The sequence below is a fragment of the Leptonotus elevatus genome, chromosome 3 (genome assembly GCF_054856555.1).
Source record: "Leptonotus elevatus isolate MCC_2025b chromosome 3, RoL_Lele_1.0, whole genome shotgun sequence".
In the NCBI taxonomy this organism is placed as follows: domain Eukaryota; kingdom Metazoa; phylum Chordata; class Actinopteri; order Syngnathiformes; family Syngnathidae; genus Leptonotus; species Leptonotus elevatus.
In genome coordinates, this window is record NC_141241.1 from 21,042,366 (window position 1) to 21,063,752 (window position 21,387).

Genomic DNA, 21,387 nt, shown 5'->3' on the forward strand with positions numbered 1-21,387 from the left:
CCACTCTATCTAACTGCTCATTTTCACAACATCAAACTTACTTGTGACTGAATAGAACATTACATTCACAATTAATTTGCAATCAATGGCCCATATTTAGCTGGCATATGCTATAGTTACCCAATGGGCCACCTAATGGGGACAAGTAAGATACAAAACAGGACATTTATGTGATGTTCAATAATATGTAGAAGCTCTTGAACCACAATTATATATTGAATGGTAAATGATTTTATGTTACAATCCTCGCCATTGGCAACCTTCATAGAGGATGCTCTCGGGGAAGTGGTGAATGATCTTAATCTCACAGAGTCATTAGCAGGTTGCAACAGAGAGACTGGAAGAGTCATAGAAAGCATAGAAGTCCTTGAAAATGTATTGGTCATTGCATGGATCAAACACCTTACAATAATGTACAATTGTCAGACCCATTTGGACCCATTTGTTTTATCATTATTATCACAACAGGCACACATGGCACATCATGTGTGACAATACAACTATATAACACTTTACAACATTAAGTATATTCAAACAAAGTCAGTGTCAATTTGATTTACTTCATCTTTAAGAATACAGAAGAAAATTGTTATAATTGGCATCTCAATATCACTACTTACTATTTATTATAGCTTTATATCCTTTATTTGTCAATGTACAGCTAACCTTTAGCTCATTTGGTTTCTTTCTTCAGTTGACTTTGATGGGCGTCATTGCTCGCCTTGCAGCCTGCCAAAGACAATGTCATTTGGTGGTCCATTAATTCAAATAAAACACTTCATTAAGTGAGTGTAGTCGTATTATCGGTTTTACAGAGCATCATTTTGATTGCCACTTGACTCACTTGGTGCAGTTGGAACTTCTTTCCCACATTTTAGTGTGCTCAGAGCAAAGCATTCCGCCATCCAAGACAACACCTCACCACAGTATCTGACCTAGATTCAAATCCAGGTGTCACAGGTGTTACTCCATGACATACAAGATAGATTCCTATATGAGATATGAAAAAATATGAATGTCAAGTTTGGGCATACCTGAGCTTCCATGGATGCCAGTCGTTTCTCTTGGTCCTTTACCCCACCGATAATTCTTAGCAAACTCTGAACCCTTGGCAGCAAAAATAAATAAAAAGTTGTAAAATTCAGCATTTTATTATTTTAAATAAATACACAAAACCTACATCCAATTGTTGTTTTATGCAATAATGCACAGTGCTTTAGCAATTTCTTGTACCATACAGACATGTATTCACCTATGGAGACCATTCGGTATCACACTGCAAAAACTGAAATCTTAAGATATTATTTCTCAAATTTAACCTAAATTTGCTTATTTTGCTTTGACAAGTTATTTTTATCCATCCATTAATCCATTTTCTTAACCGCTTATTCCTCACTAGGGTCGCGGGGGTGCTGGAACCTATCCCAGCTGGCTTCAGGCAGTAGGCGGGGTACACCCTGAACTGGTTGCCAGCCAATCACAGGGCACACAGAGACGAACAACCATTCACACTCACAATCACGCCTAGGGACAATTTTAGTGTTCAATTAACCTGCAATGCATGTCTTTGGAATGTGGGAGGAAACCGGAGTACCTGGAGAAAACCCACACAGGCACGGGGAGAACATGCAAACTCCACCCAGGAAGGCTGAAGCCCGGATTCGATCTCACGTCCTCTGCGGACGTGCTAACCAGTCATCCACCGTGCCGCCAAGTTTTTTTTACTTAAAATTAAATTGTCAGACAAGATAATTGTGCTTATTTTAAGATACGTATTACTTAATTATCTTATTTGATCAAGCAGTCTTGGCATTGAGTGTTAACAGACAGTTGTAAATACTGTGAGGCTTAATACAAGCATTTTCCACATTTTAAGATGACAACTAACAAACTATCAAAAAACTATCAATGAGTCCTCTGACTCATTGGTGCAGTTCATTTCAGGCATCCGAGCAGCTGTATCATGAAAGAAACTGAGGTTTCATAAATTTAATTTTCATATTTTAAGATTTTGCATAATCTAGCAATAAGATAAATGGAAAAAAAATACAAGTATGAAAACAATCAGACAAAAGTGCAATATAGCTTAAGTGGTTCATTTCGTTATTTTACTAGTGGTAGAATGCCTACCCTCAGACTTTGAGGATGTGGGTTCACTTCCTGGCTCGGTTATACTAAAGACAATAAAAACGAGACCTGTTACCTCCCAGCTTGACACACGGGCAAGTTATCCAAGTGTAAAAAAATACTTATGCATTTTAAGAAAATTTGTTCTATTTATTACAGCTTGAAAAAAGTCAATACTTAACTTGTTTTTAGTCTAAAAATACTATTTTCAAGACCGCTGTGGTTGATATGAGCATAATATTATTTTCTTATTTTTCAAAATCTTACATGTAAATTTAAGTTAAAATGTTCTTGTTCTGTTGGCAGATAATTGTGCTTATATTTGAAGAAATAATTTTCTTATTTTACTATATTTTTTAAATTAAATGTTCTACTGTCCTTTTTGAAGTGCCTTCTTAGTGTGAGCTCATTTTGAGTGAGCCTGCAATGTTTTACCATTTTGAGCAGGAATGAGGAATTATACACCAACTTTAGCCATCTCGCTGGCCTTATTTGAGAAATCAGAAATTAATAAAGGATGACATTCAACCACTAAAACACATTTCTGGTCAGGAATGAAAGGAAATAACTATAATTTGATCTTCTTATTCAAGAAGTGTGCTTTACATTTTTGTTGTAAAATAAACGGATGACAAGTACATAATTACTTTGAGGATGTACTCTTGAGTCGCTCCTCACTGCTCTCCCAATGTTGTCGCTCCAGTTTGGCCAGGTAGTTCTCTTTCTGGACAGTCTCCCATGTCATCAGCCGCTGGTCAAGCCCTACTGGTAGCTCTCGCTCTAGTAAAACACGCCAGAATGCACAGTTTTATAGTCTGAGTGTTATATTACATTTGAGCAATGTGTGCCATCCTACCAAGATGCTCCTGCTTGGACTCGGGCTGCTTGACAAGGCTGAGAAGGAGCTGAGAGAGGTGACTAATGATAATGAAAGGTGGAGCCAATGCTGGGCGGCTGTGATACTCAACAATTAGGTTGTACCTTTGGAACTTCCAGAAAATATCAGTGTTGCCCTGTACAACCTGGAAGGTGTAACTGTACATCACAAAACAAAGACAAAATGAGGGCGCCTGCTTCCTAGAGTTGCTCTTCAATGTTTATGAGCTCCTGACCTGAACATGGCAATGAGCAGGTTGAGCAGAAGGACATTGGTCACAAGAAGGAAGATGACCAGAAGAAGGATGACCAGCCAGTTGGCATAGACATTCGGACATGGTGGCCGTAGGCCCTTGATAATCTCCTCTGACTCATTGGTGCAGTTCATTTCAGGCATCCGAGCAGCTGTATCATGAAAGAAACAAATGGACCTAATTGCAGTTAACTGAAATCAGGCCAACTCTAACTGCCTCAATGAAAAACATTAAACATGTGATACAACGGTTTTCAACTATAATGTTTAATTACGTTGAATCAAACATTATTGATTCATCCTGCAGGCATTTACCATCTATTTCCTCTAAAGGAATTTGTCCAAAAATGTGCAAGTAGGGGCGATACAAGGCTCTGCGAAAGACCCAGTCGATCCGGGGATCATTAGGATGGAGAAGAGCCTGGGTCGCCACCCCGTATGCAATGAGCCACACACTCAGGAAGAAGAGGAAGAAAAAGACATCCTTCATCTGGAAAGAAAATCATTGTAATGCTTGGGATATGGAAGACTTTCACATCTTCTATTTTTTTAATTAACAAAGGTTTATCATTCACGACATTAGTTAATTGGAATTTAATGACACCCAATGCTATAGCTGAATTAAAAACAATTAATACATAATCCTCCGTTTTGTGGTTTTACTGATGAAGAACTGCACTGCATCATAATGAGAAATGTTTCCAATACACGAGATTCTGCGACACACCCAGTATACCTTCAGGACATTCATCCATCAATTTCTGTAGCGCTTGTCCTCACTGGGGGAGCAGTAGCTACCCAAGCTGGCTTTGGGTGAGAAATGCCAGAGACCAGTGAAATATTGAAAAACATCCACTCACACTCACTTTCGCACCTTTCTACAAAAGCAACGCCCGCTAAGTTAGCACGTTATGTGAAATGTAAAAATGATTTGCAAATCCTTTTCAACCAACATCAATTCTATAGACTACAAAGACAAGATAGTTAATGTTCAAATTGATGAATGTTATTGTTTTTGAGGAAAATATTCTATCATATCTCAAAATACGGCAATGCGCACCTGAGCAAGTGAAGTTGTACATAATGCAAGCATGGAAAGTAATTCCTCTACAAACCCGGAGAAAATCGACAGGAAGGCCGGAGTCAGAGCTTCAAAAGCAGAAACTCTAAACTGTGGAGAAGATGTGCTAAGAATGTCACGTCGCAAGGTGTTTGCACGAGTGTTTTTGTTCACCATTCTCTCCACAATGATGATCTTAGGCCCCAACTGCTTATGAATAGCAAAGATGTGGATCAACCGCAGGGTGAATACCATGAAGTCTATTGCTAGAACCGTCCTTCCTGCCTCGTAAGTGTCATCGACCATCCTGCCATCCGAACAAACGAAACAAAATTCTTCTTTATATTGTTCTGTACCGGTATGTGTTCTTTGGCATTTACCTGCATGAAACGCCGACGACGAATAGTGAAATAGCAACCATGTCACACTTGTTCCAGTTGTCCTCCACATAGAGCTTGAACTTCTTTAAGATGTTCATCTCTTCATCTGAAAAAAAGCTCTGCGTGGCACACGTTTTTTAAATCACAGTAAAATTCCAATAATAATACAGAGCATAAATGTATTTTATGAGGTTAACAAGTATTGCCTTTTATTGAAAACAGTACACCTGCGCCTCGTCGCAACCATTTTGACCTTATTGTCTTCAGAATGCTTTATGTTATTTATATAAAGAGATTAAGACTGTTTAAAAACATATCTAGCAAAGATTTGGTTGGTGTCATAGAGGAAGGCTAGTACTCAACAATATCAGATAAATGCCATGTGATGTGAATTATATATAATATGTAACAAGCACTATTAACAATCTAAAAGTATCTGCAGAGTAATAATTAACAAGAAGTGTCATCTAATGTTATAAGAGTCACCTGACGAAGTTCTTCCAGCACCAAGGTGAACACCCAGAAGTAGAGCATTATCTCAGGGGGCCCGGGACCAAGTGGGGGCGGTGGAAGAAAGTCCAGCAGGAGCACGTAGGTGAAGAGGAACAAGAAGGCAAAATACATGATGACGTTACCGAGGAACACAGTGACGGGAGCACTCCAGAAGCGACGCCAGCGACGAAGTAAGAAACGCCACCACACTGAAGCACAGCTCTGATCTGTTGGGGCACCAGGTGAAGAGTTCCTTCAAAAAAAAAAAAAAGGCAGAGGACAGGATGGAAGTCTTCCTCTAAAAAATATTTGTCTAACGTTTGAAATATAACCAGAGATGCAGCAAGGTGAAATATCTGCCTCACAGTCATGAGGTTAGCATGATTATTTTCTTTATTTTATTTGAAACATTTTATGGCTTTGCCCTGGATTGTGCACTATTATAAAAAATCATGTGCACAAGACAATCTTATGCTATGAGAAAAATCATAATTCCTGCATATTAATCAAAACTTACAGTGGGCCATCTTCATCCGTTAACAGTAAAACCTTCTCTGTGTCCTGCTCCACAAACGGTTCCTCATCGCTTTGATTGTTCACATCTTCATTACTGCACAAAAAAAAAAACATACATTGTACATTGTAGGGGAACAAAGCTGCATTAAATCCAGATAATCTCACCAGAACTTTATAAGGTTAGTCCAAATGAGAGGTGGGCAGAAGAAAGACACAACAAGCTTGGAGATGGCTGTGTCTGTTGTCATTGCTCCCCACCAAATCTTTGTCAGGAGAGCCTGAAAAATAAATCAATATAAAAATAAATCAATAATTAAATACATACTTTTTTTTTTGGTCATTTTTTGAACATGCTAAACTAGGTACACTTGAATCATCCCACATGGGGGCAGTATAAGACATTACACAGATCTGCCTTCCAGTCACAGATTGTACTGTCCATGCATGGATGTTTAACCTAGTTAAAATGCTAATTTTTGCCATTAATCAAATTATGCCACCAGGTACGTGGACCTGTATCCAGTTCATTGCTGCGCTAATGCAATGTAATTACTTGAATGAGCACCCGGTCTTGTTAATATGGGCACCTTGTACAGGTCAAAACATCAAATATTTAGTAAATTCATGGTGTCTTGTGTCATGTAAAAATTCTACTCTGTGAAGGGCAGGGTGAATTTTCCCTCCATCCATCTACATTTTTTATTCCACTTGTCCTCATTAGGATCACAGGTGAGCTGGAGCCTATCCCAGGTGACTTTGGATGAGAGACTGGGTACAGGGGCACATCACAAATAGTGTAGACAACTAACCATTCACTCTTAGAATCGCACTCATGGACAACTGGCGGTCTTCGATTAGCATAATAGTTTTTGATATGTGGGAGGAAACACAGTAAAGCTGAAGGTGAGATTTGAATCCCAAAAATTAGAAATGTGAGGCATGCTAACCACCATGCTGTGCGTCAGTGCTGCTTGCTGAATTTTCCATCTTACAATAAACATGAATTAATACACAAAAGTGGTAATTTGAATGTTGTTTGAGTAAAATATTGCAGATCACTGTAAAAAAAGAAAAAAGAAGGAAAGATTACAAAAGAAAAACACGTGAACCGAGCTAATTGACTAAAAGTACTAAAGAGAGAGAGGGAGGGAGAGAGAGAGAGAGAGAGAGAAGGGGAAAAAAATCAATCCCACTGAGGTGGAAATTGTTCTGTTACCTGAACTCCATCATGGGCAAAAAAGGACTTAGCATCAGCCTCAGTTGCCAGGTTGAGGACGGTAGATTTGCTCCAACACTGTGTTCTTCTTACTAACAATGCATAAGCCCTGTCTTCACTATTGGAGTAACACTCTCCAAACACATCTGTTATTGCACAGGGAGTACATCAAAAATGTCAATTTTCTGAGGTCCACAAAGAAAAGACGGTATATCAGTGTCTGTTGCATTGTTTCACCTTTCTTACTTCTGATCTCACAGTCAGCTTGACAGCAGATGAAGTACTCACCAAGGGCAAACTGTTCATACTTGGCTTCCTTCATGCTACGCGCAGACTCGGCCTCAGATTCAAGTCTTGCCATCTCTTTCAGAATCTTGCATCCTGCCAATGCTGCTGCGACTGCCTCAGGGCCCTGAATAAATGAAATAAATGTGAATCTCAAGTTTTGAATCATCATACATCTTGGTATGCGGATTTTGCCTGGCTGTACATGTGCACTTTTCTATTTATTAACTGGGTTTGAACTCAACAGACTTTGTGTGGTGTGAGATCCAAACATGCCATCTGGTGTCAATTTGTTTAAATATGAATAGTTGTCAATTTCCAATGTAAACTACATTTTTGTTTTAAAAGAGCATATTTATTTGTGCTCAACTCACTATATTAGAAAGAAAGTGACAACTGGTTTAGAAAAAAGTCGTACGGTTCAGACTGGTCATTTTGATATATTTTAAACACACAAAAATATATATATACCCGATATGCACACACTTACTGCCAATTAAGTGTCTCTGCTTGAACATTCTCGAACTCACATAAGCCTAATGGGAAAATGCAAACTCTACATCCCCCTGAGATGCTGCAGTAGTGCAAATAAAAGTTGTATACAAGTAGCGCTCCAAAATCGATTTAAAAAGTCTTATAACATTGATTCTTTACCAAGCCCGCATCAGAGAAAGAAGAGAATAATTGTGGGAACAAGCGAGCCAAAATAAACTCGAACACAGCGAATGAATCTTATATAAGCCCATTCTATTGCTCATGTGGACATTATTGTAACTTTCATTGAACTCCCTAATAAAGCTTATGTTTTTAAATGTGTCTCTTATTGTTCTGGAGTTTAGCAGAATCATGAAAATGCTACATTGGGCTAATTTACATTTATGAAATGAAATGAAACATCATACAGGCACAACTTGATCTCTTACCCATAATAGGAATGGCACTGCCAGTTGAATACTATGCCAGTCATATTTGACTTGAACATACTAAGAATATTAAATTGCTCCCTGAAGGAAACATTTTGACAGTGTATCACATTATATGTATATTAGAAGATTGTGAGACGCTGGCTGACATTATATGCACATAGATGAGATGCAGTGTTTGCATGCTGCGATGATAATTGCAATATATTAAAGCTTGTAACATGAGAGATACTTCAAACACTCAGAATCGTGCCAGTATGTCGATAATATGACCATTAGTGGCGGCAGAATGTGCACACTTTGAATGAAATTACCATAACTTCAGATAATGTTTGAAATAAATGCAGGGACGGAGCACACGGGGGTGACGACTTGAAGCATTGCAGTAATTGGTTGGCTCGGTCCAGGGAAGGACAATAACAAAATCAAAGCTACCGTAAAAGGATGCGGAAAAACAGAGTACTTCTATCATTGATTGGTGTCATTTAAACTATTCATAAATCTAAACTCTCATGTCATCCACACTGAAACATGACCTTTATTTGACAATTGCTGCAGGAGGTATACATGCTTTTAAATTCAAGCCAGTGATGATGATGATGATGATGATGGAGTTTCTTCAGCGGCCCCATTTATTAAAAGTGGGACCTACTGTATGTGTACCTGCACACTAGCCCACATCACACACACTATACAGACCACAAAACTACCTCTATATAATTAAGATCATCTTTGAATTTGATTAGCTGTTGTGCTGTTGTTGTTCATTGCCCGGCACGAATGAACCACACCGTATTGTGATGGAAATGCAATGACAAGACATACCATGGCCCAAAAGTAGTTAGCCATCTGCTGTCGGTTCTGAAGGACGGCCCAGAGGAAAAGATCCCTCCAAGGATGTTGGCAACGCTCTTCCAGTTCTGCCAGGTTCTTCTGGCTGTGGAACAGTCGACCCTTTGCAGGCTTTTCCTGGAGTGCAAACACAACCCAGTTGTAGTTCATGCAGCTTGCATAATATTCAATCACATTTTGTTTTCACGACTTCAGCACATTTTATTCACTGTGGGCTAAAAGGTTAAGAGTAGGGGTGTCAAAATAAACGCATTCATTTTGAGTTAATTTCAAGTTCCACGTCAAAATTGAGCAGTAATAAATGTAATAATAATGCATATATTTGTGGTGACTGGGGTCAAGTTGTATTTTGCCATTTTAAAAATGCACAAGTTACTTCCTGTTAAAGATTACATAGCTCTTTATATGAAAAGAAAAATGCACTGAGGTGTGACCAACGTCTTACAAATGTAATTATGCCATCCAGTGGGAGAAAAATGGCCTCAACACAAATCAATATCACACTCGTTTTTTACAGTACAGTACATATTTTTCATTTTAACTTAATTTTTTATAAATTATTATGAAATTACTGTATCAATAACTAAAAGAAGCAGCTATATTTCTATTAGTTTAAATTTGTTTCCACTTTTTTGTTAACAGGAGTATGAAAACTTTATTGCACTACTTGTATTTTACTGTACATTTCATTGTACATTTAGAACAGATATAAAATTTGCAATTAATCGTGACTTAACTATTGAAGTCATGCTATTAATTCCGATTAAAAATCTTAATCGCCTGACACCCTTGTTTTGCATTCCTCCTAGTAGCTGTCTGACCATGGTGGAAGCACATGTTATAGAGATCAGGATTTACCATCCCAAATCATACTGGGATGAGCTCAATGTAGTCATACGATTAATTACGATTAAAAATTGTAATCGCTTGACACCCCTAGTTAATAATAGCATTTAGCCACAAGCCATGATAAATACTCACAAAATACAGCATAGGCACGCAATTTCATGATACATATTTAGATTTTGTCAAGTACTGTGTTGTGTTAGATTGTTCAATTCTCTATATAAATAAATATCCATCCATCCATTTTCTGAAACGCTTATTCCTCACAAGAGTCGCGGGGGTGCTGGAGCCTATCCCAGCTGGCTTCGGGCTGTACACCCTGAACTGGTTGCCAGCCAATCCAGGATTAAATAAATATTTCCTAGTATTTGTTTATGCTTGTACATTTCAGAGATGTAAATGTCACCATATGGCACGTGGGTGTGTTATCAAGCATGCCTCAATAAAAATGAACTGAATAAAAATCATTTGATCCTTATTTTTGATTTCATAGTGATTAATGATACTTGCAAAGATAGTACGAAATAGCATAATCATGTTAATACGTCAACATTTCTACAAGCGTCACCTACAAAAATAGAACGCTTTGTGTTCTTGAGCATTGCCTCATCACTCACTGTTGGAATCTTTTGGTAAAATCCTTTGCAGGAGTCATGGAGAAAGTCTTTGAGCACTTTGGCAACCTCATAAAGTGTGAAACGGGGTTTGCGTTCCCCCTGCTCTGACATGTGTTGCCCAGGAGGCCCAGGTGTCCTTGCAGTACCAAGCAGACGCTGCTTCTCCTCATATTTTTTCAGAAGTAGGTTATGCAGGAGACTCTTTTCTGACACGGACAAATAAAGCTCCAGTAGACGTCCGTAGGTGAGGAACTCGCCCAGGTTAACACCGTTGTCGACAAATAGACGAACAAAGTCTGGTTTGTCGTTGATAAGTGCATCCATCATCACCTCTTCAAGGTCACACGCCTGCACAGACAATGTTTGAGGTGTAGTAATCCCAATTTAATCGTCAAATTCAGGTCATAAATTTCTACCTCCCACATAACGTTGTGACTCATTCACTGCCAATGACGTCCATAGACGTCAAAGATCAATTTTAACTGGGCTGGCAGTTAATAGGAAACAATCAACTTAGCAGGTTTAAGGAGGCCAAATATAACACTTTTACAGATCCCTCATTCACTCACTATCACTAATAGGCTATGGGCTTTGCTTAACTAAAATGCAAAACATTATTTACAAATTTGTTAAAAACCTTGCAGATTTTGCGAATTACAGGTAATAACTATGTCTCTCGCCTTCCACTCCACATCTCCATTGAAGATTTCACTCTTGGCAATGTCCACTCGGTTCCAGGCCACAGCCAGCTTCAATTCATCAAGAAAGTCTTGGGCTTCCTGACTTTGACTCTTACAAGCTCAGACACACGTACGCACGTACGCACACACACACACACACACACACACACACACAGAATGTCAATGGTGCCATAACCCGTGAATAGCAATTATTCTGAATAGCATTTGTCATAAAAAGTGCTTTACCTTTGACAAGAGCTTTGAGGATGACTGTGTCCAGCTCAGAGCTTTCTTGTCCAGGGTCATGGACAGTGAGTAGATGCCCGTGATGCAGTATCTTCTGGATCTGATTGGTGGATGCCAGGCACATATTACAAACAGTATTTTGTCATATCTGAGTGGGCAATTTCTGGTGATAAATGTTGTTTCATGATCCCTTTCCCAAATTGAAGACTGTTTCACTTTGTATACGTCTCGTGTTATTTTTAATTGGGCCATCATGTACAAATCTGGATGAAGGGAATCCCATTTTAGCTGCTCTCGTTCCCATTTGTCCTATTTTGCAGGCAATGTTCAAACCTCTTGACATTCATAACTCTACGCCTGCCTCCGTGCGGCAACACATCACCCTCACCAGCTTGACCCAGTTTCGTATGTCCGTGCTGTGGTAGGCGTTTGGAAAGGTGCCCAGCAGCAGCTCGCGAACACTGCCTGTATCCCAGCAGCCCCTGTTCATGAGTGTGACGAGGATGTCAGCCACTCCTCCTGAGCCTGCTAGAATAAGCCAAGGTGTCGAATTGCCGATGCCTTTACACATCCTCTGCAGAAAAGGACAAATTGTTGATGCACGTCAAGCTCACAGACTCTTAAGTTTAGCTCCCCTCCAAAAGAAATACAGAAAGGTGTTTTTTTTAGGTAGCCTCGGTCTGCATCTTTGTGAGAAGGCGCAATCAAAATCTGAGTCACAGCCTAATGTACAAACACTTAGCCAAGTTTAAGAGGAAGTCAAGGCAAAAAATGATTTACAATAATATGATCTATGCATCACCTCTAGTCTAAACAAGGCATTTTGGTTAATATTGTGATTGTGGAATATGATTTAAGCAGCTAAATCCACCCGTTTTTTGCCATATTGCCACTTGCTGTTGACTGAAAATGACATCACAGTGGGGCTGAGCTTGCAAACGCTACATCGTCAAACCCCAAAAACAGGTGAGCCCTTAGGCACTGTGATGTCATTATGCAAGCAAGTAGCAAAATATGAGTTTCATAAAAACAGGTGGATTTTTCTGCCCGATTTATATTCCACAAATGCACTATGGTATGCAATGTTTAGAGGGTTGTGGCACCCTATAATGCAATCATTTCCTGAAAATGTAATAACGCCCGGAAATGGAATACAATTTGCATAACTCGTTCAACATTATCTGTCAAGTTTTACTTTATCCATTTTGAGGGGAAAAAACATGTAAATAATAATAATGTAAGGTATTACATTGGTAAAAATGTTATTACAATATCAGTCAGGATTTTTTTAATGATTACATTATTGGTAAAATTATTACATTAAATTTTTGATAAAGTGCAATTGTTGTTACATTTTCAGGAAATTATTACATCATAGGGTGTTACTGGGGTGCATAGAATATATTACTGTTAATAATAATAATAATAATAATGATAATAATAATAATAATAATAATAATAATAAGATTTTTGACAAAATTAAGAGACCATATAAATCATATTTGTTTAAATAACCAACCAACAACAACAAAATCAATGAGCCCAACCTTTAGGATTGGAGGTTCACCATGGACCAACAGACAAAGAACAGGGATCTCAAAACTTCCTGCACCTTTAAAAACAAAGGCAGGATTCACACAACAAATGATGAAAGTCTGCAGACTGCATCGGATTTAATGGTCTTATGAGTCTGCAGTGTTTTTACATGTTCAAATAAGATATTGCTATTGTGTATTTGTTTAGCAATGTTTTTCCTCCCAAGTCTTTACCTCCATAGCCTGTGCGCTGAAGAGAAATGTGTTTGAGCAGCTTCACACTCATTTCACTCGTGGCTCCGGGTCTGTTTGGATCTTCCTCCACAAAGACAAAATGAGAGTGGTGGCTGTCCAGAGAATAAACTGACCCATGGGGCAAGTCCTGCGGCTTGTATACTGCTGGCACATCCAACTTAAAGTGATAAATACACATGACATAAAAACATCATCAGGATGCCAGCGTTTACTCAGAGAAGTTGGCCCTGTTTGTTCTTCTCAGTTGTATGTTTCCTGTGTGCCCTTAGACACCTTGGCGCCGAGGAGTGCCTCTCGGTTGTGGATCATGTTCCAGGGTGCGATGCCAATGGCCACGACACGAACTTTTGCAGAAGTGCTAGCCAAGGAGTGATCTTGTACGGCCTGACCCAAGTGCTTGGTGATGCCAAATTGAAGGCCATTAGTCAAAATCCATGCCCCTGGAGCAAAGAGAGATTGTTACACAGGAGTGTCCAAGTTTTTGTCTTTCATGCAGTTGATCAATAATAATCACAATTATGAGTGTGTGTCTGTGTGTAGGGGTGTAACGTACTTTCAGCATGTACATTTTAATGCAAAGTATGCAAATATGCATGTGATAACTCTTGAGCAATGAAGATGGATTCATATCCTCATTATTTAGGAATACTAATCACCATTGCTGAGGCATGTCATGGAAGCCAGCTAACATTACCTCCATCGCCTGATAGTCCCTCCCTGTATTACCCAAATGCTACAACCTGCTTGGATCCACATTCTCTCTCGCTCTGTCCTGCGCTAGTGGAGGCTACAACAGTGATTTTTGCACATTTTGCAGCATATCAAATAAGATTCTCTCATTTCATTGCACTCTCTCATTTGTGGTTCTCATGCTGCAAGGCGCGTTAGATACATGCTCTCTTGGTTCTTCACGACTGTGAAACTAGCAGGGGGAGTGAAACAGACCATACTGTATCCTGACTGAAGTTTGACCAATTGGGCCGCTCCTTCAAAGGGAAAAAGTGGAGCAGTTTTCTATACGCTACGACGTGTTGATTGGTTCAGTTTACTGTCAATTGTAAATGGAACAGTGGACCGCTCCCTCGGATGAAAAGGTAAGAAATATAAGAATAAATATTATTACAACTTTTTGAAAACATATTGGAGAGTACCAAGACTGCATGTGTCTGACATGCTAACACAGCAGCATCAACCTAATGAAAGATTTTCCTTTTTAGTTTAAAATAACTAAGTGTAAATGCCCACGATTAATGCAAAAAATATCTAAAATTGACCCTCTGTATTATACAAGGGTTGATTTTAAAAAATCCAAAATTTGTTACATTTTATAGATGTTTACCAGTAAGTAAAAGTTGTAAATAAATAAATAAAATGCTAACAAATTCAAACGTATCTTACTAAAATTACTAAAAGAGCATGTATATATATATATATATATATATATATATATATATATATATAATAATAAAATAATAATATTTTGGAAAACATGATTTTATATAATATATTTGAACAACCTTAATCATAGGTATGGGGATAAAAGCATACACTCTAAAAATAGTTGGGTCAAAAATGGACCGATCCTCTACTTGGGTCAATTTGACCCAACTTTGAGTCATGAAATGGCTCTTTTAGTGTAAAACAACTCATAAATCTTGGTCAGATCCTTTACTTGGGTAAATTAATTGGGTTCTTGACTCAAAATGGGTCTTTTAGTGTAAAGCAACTTTTACTTGGGTAAAAAAAAAAACACAGAAAGTGGACCGGTCCATTTTGGATCCATAATTGGGTTAAAACAGCAGTTTTTAGAGTGTACGTTTAAATCTACATTTAAAAGCATAATAAAAGAATATCAGTAATACCGGGCACTGTATTATACACAAGCACACACACACACTACAAAAGCAGGTATATTGTTCGACAAGGCCAAATTTGGATCTCATTAGATGTGCATTTGCACGTGTTCTCTATATTGTTGATGTGAGAGTAGATTACAAATCAATTATTTCTAGATTAACTGTGATTAAGTTACTCCTTAATTATACGCATCGGTCTGGTGCCTCCACAGGCTTAATGCTTGTTTGGCTTTGTACCTCTTACCTGTGCTTTGTGCAGCTTTCACAAGACCTTTTCTGAGGGTGTCCCTGAGCCAGGGCTTCATCTGAGCCAGCTCATCTCCTCCCACTAAAGCAACTACCAGATGTGGAGGAGCAAGTCCCCACTCCTCTGTCAGCATCTGGAAGATGTGCGCTGGGTCGGTATTGTCTTGCACCCTCATAAACTGGAAGAGAAGTGAAGAGGGTAAAGCGACCTACTCTTTTTCTAACTGTGTGATTTTGCTTTATGTTGTCTACCTTTCCTTTTGTCTTGGAGGTTCCAATGAAGTCAATGTCACCCACTCTTCCAGCTGGCCACTGACTCTTCATTCTCTTCTGATCTCTTACATTCAGCAGTGTGTTGTCCTCTGTAGAGCAGCATGAACAGCTCTGGGGGACACTAAACATGAAAAGCAAAGGTTTTTAACATACTGTACATTATGTCTTTACATTGTTAATATGGATAGACCGATTATCGGTGCCGATATTTGGCATTTTGACAAATATCGGCATCGGCCTTTTTCACGAGTCTGAAGGCCGATAAAGCTGGTATCTCACTGACCGAATTTTGGGGTTTCATCAGGATTTGTAAGATGTTCACAAACAGTTTTTAGTTTTTACTTCTCGCAAAGTAGTTCGTTTTTAACATGTTCAGACAATTTTTCACTGTCTGCGAAGATCTCTTGAAACCTTTTACGAACCCTGACGAAAACACAAAATTAGTTACATTCGCATGCATTTGTTGCTCAGTGTGATACAGAGAACTTTTCAAATATGTATTTATTTATATTTTTAGTTAATAAAAGATGTTTCTGACACTGAGAACTTCATACACATTTTATTTTCAAAAATTAAGGAATCATTTTGAAATTTTGGAAAACTTTATTTACAGTAGAAAAAATTAGGGAGCTATTCACGTCTTAGTGTTTAATTTAGTTTAACACATATTGATGACCCTGGAAGCTCCTTGCAATTTTTGTAATATATTTTAAACAAAGCTGTCTATTCTCTTTGTTTAAAATGAAAAGGAAAGTGTTGAAAATTTGAAAAGTTGTTTTAACAAACATGTTTAATGGCATTTTACATTTTTTTTTCCATAGGTTTGGCGCATTTCTTGAAACTGAGATGACATTTTCAAAACTGCAAGCTCATTTGGTCAAACAGACTTACATTTGTGCACAACCTATCAATTTATTAGTAAAAGCACATATCTATCCCAAAACTGGTCACACATGCTTCACTCCAAGTTCCTTTCCCAAACAAAGAGTCAGTACCGTCACAATTGCAAAGCTCCTTCTCAATTGATTTGGCTCATCTGCATTCACTTAGTGCTTTTGCCCAAAGTAACTTGGATGATTTTGCACAAGACCATGGTTCATCAGCAAAAGCTTATATCTCTCCCAAAACAGCTTACCTATGTGTCAAATCAAATTTCTATGTCATACAAGTAGTCAGTGCCCCCAAAATGCATCGTCCCTTTGGCATTCTGTGAGCACTGCAGGTCAAAATCATTAGATGTTTTGTCACAACAGCAGAGGTGCCGCTAACAAAATACAATTGTATATAAAACTGAGGGGGAAAAAAGGATTTTACAAGAGCAGTTTTCAAAGTTTGCGGTTTGACATACTCCACTCACAGTCAAGGAAATTGCAACACTTTTTATTGACACAAAGTTACTTACACATTAGAGTGCAACAAAAGAAAGTGTAAGCCGAAATCTGTATATTCATGAAAAACTAATTACTGTAATTATTCCTAGAGCACAGCGTAAATGAAGAACCAACTACCGCAACACTTTCACTACACAGTAAATTCTGTCGAGTAAATTTTTACTGTATTTAGAGTGGGACCAAATAGTCTCTGTTTTAGCGTAATATTTACACTTGGAAGAATGTAAAATAAAGAAGTGAAAAATAAATAAGTAAAAGTCACTCAAGGGTTGAGGAACGAACTGACGACCTCTACACTGATCCCCTGTGATATGCTTGACTAATTTTGACAACCGAACAGATGATTTTGCATATTATGACTTACACACTGAAATCCTGCTGACATGTTTTGGAGAGGACAGCCATTAGACTGAAAAATAACTAATCCAGTTCGATCAGCAAGATCTATCCATTTGGAAAATGTGCTAAATGTGGGCACATTGTGCTAACTGAAGGTTAAATGTACACAACCATTTGCACAGATCCACTGAGGCAATTAAGACATGTACCACGACAATGGCAATTTGAATGAAAGCGATGAGAAATGCCATTCAGTTGAGACCAATTGTATGGTAGTTTTGGGATTTATCCAAGGTATTTTGAAAATGTCATCTCAGTTTCAAGAAACCTATACAGAAAAAAAAATGATGCTAATATTTTCTTTTTTACTGCAAATGATTATTGACTTGAAATATCGGTTATCGCCCTCCTTGACTAACAATAATCTGTATTGGTATCGGCCCTGAAAAAATCAAATCGGTTTATCATTTATTAACAGCTAAATAAAATAAAATATGATGTAACAAATATTTTACAACCCCCCGGGAAACGCATACCACGGCTCCTACAGACCTGAAGCAAGCAAACTAGCGATAAAACTGCTTATCAGTCCCCAGACCATCTTTTATAGTCTGGTCTATCCACAGGAATTAGCCATGTGCTGTTGGTTATAAAGTTAAATGGTACAACAGTGCCCTCTAGCGGTCACTATTAGTTATCCTCAAGAATCCTGCCGCTCCTAATGAATCTGAAGTTTACATAATTTGTGTGTAATTTCTGTAGCCACCTAAATTTTGCTAATTAGTAAACTTAGCGGATTCAATAATTTTATGATTGCGGTAATGTTTGAAATATGTTCAGAATGATAAATGAAGCATCTGGCTTGTCAAGTCCGATCAAAAAATTATCAAATACTATCCCAAAAGCTTGGTCTCAGTCGACCAAGTCTGCTTCATGCTCACGGAAGAGGCGGGACCAAACTGCCGGCCACCTGGGACACAGCGCGCGAAGCGTCTAGAAATTCAATTTCTGCGGAATCATTTGTGTTTACTGAGTGGATTAGTAATTCTCTTATGAAAGCAGAAAACTCCAGGATAAACTAGACTAAACTAAAAGTAGCAACTTCAGATTATGAATACTTGATAATAGGATTTTTATCGTTTATTTTGCTCCTACAAACAAGCAAAGTCTACGTGGTGCCCCAGAGGTTGCTGAGGAAATTACAACTCCCCTCAGTACCATCTAAATTTCTCATAAGCCATTACGGCAACCCAAATAATCGCTACAATTACTTAAGGACCATTCATGATGGTCGTGCCGTGTCTATCAGCAACAAATGTCCGCACTGTAACACGGAAGTGGCCAGACATTGGTTTTCCGGGTGTTGCTAACATGGTTTCATTAACTATACTTTTCAAGGCAGAAATGCTTGTGTTGTCTAATTTTTGTGATTGACTTAGTCTATTGGTTAATTTTTTTTAACCAATTCTAAAATACTTTTTCACTTTTTAAAGATTTTATTTTAATTGTCAGTATTAAACATACATTTATCTAAAGCACAATAAGTATGGCATAGTGTTTCATGATTTCCTTTATTAGTACAGTATTATCTATCCTTTTTTTTTTTTTGCTGCTTGTCTTAATCAGAACTTTTTAAACTATGGAACTCTGTCAATTTAGATAGATAGATAGATAGATAGATAGATAGATAGATAGATAGATAGATAGATAGATAGATAGATAGATAGATAGATAGATAGATAGATAGATAGATAGATAGATAGATAGATAGATAGATAGATAGATAGATAGATAGATAGACAGACAGACAGACACAAACACACCGGTGCTCTTCTGACCATTCCAGTATGTCCCCACATCGCAGGCATGTTGTCTGTGGCCGCAGCTCCTACAAACAAGAAAACAAGCCAATATTATATGCACTTCCCGCTAAACCAATTATGACTCATTCATCACCCACTTCACATAACAAAATGTTCTTTGAGAAACTTGTGGCCGATGCAAAACTGGCAGAATTTCCATCCGCGCTCCATATGCAAAGCAGCTCTTAGCATATGTTTGAACTTGAAACTGACAAAGCACCACCGCTCATTGTTGGATGCCAGCAGTGACTAAATCCAATCTCTCTGATCAATTTACGAAGATGGTTTTGTTGAGTCAATTGATATAGTTATTATGTCTTTTTTTCAAATTAACAGTCACTGTCGCAGTAGTTTTGATTGTTTCATTACATTGAAATAAATATTAAAGGACCCATTTGGCTGGGTCTTATTTACATTTGCAAATATTTGTACGCTTATAAAAAAAAAAAGATTACAACACCCTTGGGACCTTGTATCAATCAGTGAGTAGGAATGAGCTTGTGGTTACAAAGAAAGTGAATTGTTTGTGTTCAGTCGTCTGTACTAATAAAGGAAATCATGAAACACTATGCCATACTTATTATGCTTTAGATAAATGTATATTAAAACATTCCTGTTTTAATGTAGGATTGCTGGTTGTGGTGGGAGCTGGTATTATTTGACTACAGGGAGAGGATAAAGACTACTGGACGTGCAAATGATCCGATTTGCATGCAATCATTTGGGACTTAACGACCAGCTGTGCGATACACACACACATACACACCTCTCTCCTGAACATTTGAAGTATCTATTGAAGGATGAATAGTTCCTCAACATTTCATGGCACTCAATCTAGCTGGATTTATGACTGACCACTGACAGCCACACATTCTACAACACTAGCACAATCAAGTGTTCAGTACACAAGCTTTATCAAATATGATGCCCTTACAGTAGCCTATAAGGATAGTTCAAATCAGTTTTGATTGACATCCTCAGAGAAGTAGTAGCTTCAAAAGGTGTTGATTATTCTGTGGTTGCAGTTGGCAGTTCTATTAGTTTGTAGAGCTTATTGCATCATAATAAAAGTTGCTTCCAATCTTTTTTTAAAACTCTCCTGTAATTCAGATATATATAATATTATATGCAGTACAGATAGATTGACGAACGGACGGACGGATAGATAGATAGATAGATAGATAGATAGATAGATAGATAGATAGATAGATAGATAGATAGATAGATAGATAGATAGATAGATGGTACTTTACGCAAAAATATTGTTCTAATAACAAGAGAGTAAGACAGTAGCTGTTATATGTACTCACAAGAAAATTGTCTTGTCTGCCCAGCATCACTGACTGATCCTTTCCTGCTTAAACACACCTGAGAAGGCGTCGAAGTTTACCTCACAAGGCTTGAGTGAGACACTTTGGCTACCAGGAAGCGGTGTGGATCTATCACGGGAACAATACCAACAACATCACTCATTTGCATACTGCTCTGCCAATAACAAGACTGGAGGCCGAGGACATACTAGCAACGTTTCCACCCATACCCTTTATTGGGCGGGGTAAGGTGAGAATGACTTATCCAATCTGTTATTTTTTATGACTCTAAAATACATTTTATTTACAGTATTTGCCTGAATATGGTTAAACATGGTTGTTATTCATCAACACTGTTGTGTTTAGCACATTTATGTCTTGTAGAAAAAGGCAGAAAAATATGACACTTAAGTTTTGCGCAATACATTACAAGTTGAAATTGTCCTAATGCATGATCTCATGTGTATGTCAGCAAGGCCTCACACCACATTTTGCCGTTCCAAAGTACACTATTGCACTCCACCGCCAAAGGTTCTTCACATGTATTTCCAGTTATTTTATTGTGTAATTTCACTATAAAGATGATTTTCCAGCCACTGTGACAACGTAATATGCGTCACTGTTGGTCATGTTGGCATAAAGTCCAATCAGCATCGCATGCACTATCAAGGGTGCAAGGCGGTTTCCAATTGCCCAGGTCATGGACCCCAGCGAGTCAAGACTTGCGCTGAGCACACAAAAATAATAATAATAAGGGCCCATTATGTTACTCTCAGTCATTGTTTCTCTTTTTAAGACAATAAGGTTTGTATTTACCTATTTGTTTGTACTTTTGCCACAGTAAGAAGTCAGCGTGTGGACAAATTTGCTGCTTAGTTTAGCTGAGTCTTGTCGTTTGATAAAATGGAATGGATGAATATGCAGTAGAATTAGAAAATACCCATTTTGATT

General features: G+C 38.1%; 2 protein-coding genes across 2 annotated transcripts in view; both read right to left on the minus strand.

Moving 5' to 3' along the window:
- Positions 1-9: 9 nt before the first annotated feature.
- trpm5 (transient receptor potential cation channel, subfamily M, member 5) lies at positions 10-20,531 on the minus strand. The gene is made up of 26 exons (XM_086071063.1): positions 20,437-20,531; positions 19,088-19,152; positions 15,514-15,655; positions 15,260-15,440; positions 13,433-13,599; positions 13,139-13,316; positions 12,917-12,981; positions 11,758-11,943; positions 11,370-11,469; positions 11,124-11,242; positions 10,444-10,791; positions 8,954-9,097; positions 7,209-7,332; positions 6,921-7,066; positions 5,870-5,982; positions 5,706-5,798; positions 5,183-5,441; positions 4,697-4,815; positions 4,491-4,623; positions 3,572-3,746; positions 3,240-3,408; positions 2,984-3,162; positions 2,775-2,907; positions 1,035-1,107; positions 845-935; positions 10-729 (listed from the first exon to the last, which is right to left on the minus strand). The coding sequence occupies exons 1-26, from the start codon at positions 20,461-20,463 to the stop codon at positions 674-676; spliced, it is 3,585 nt and encodes a 1,194-aa protein (XP_085927189.1). The 5' UTR covers positions 20,464-20,531; the 3' UTR covers positions 10-673.
- kcnq1.1 (potassium voltage-gated channel, KQT-like subfamily, member 1.1) overlaps positions 18,975-21,387 on the minus strand; it is a 41,971-nt gene continuing 39,558 nt past the window's right edge. The window contains exon 17 of the mRNA XM_086071065.1: positions 18,975-19,069. The gene's annotated coding sequence lies outside the window, so the exon portion shown is untranslated. The remainder of the gene's footprint in view (positions 19,070-21,387) is intronic.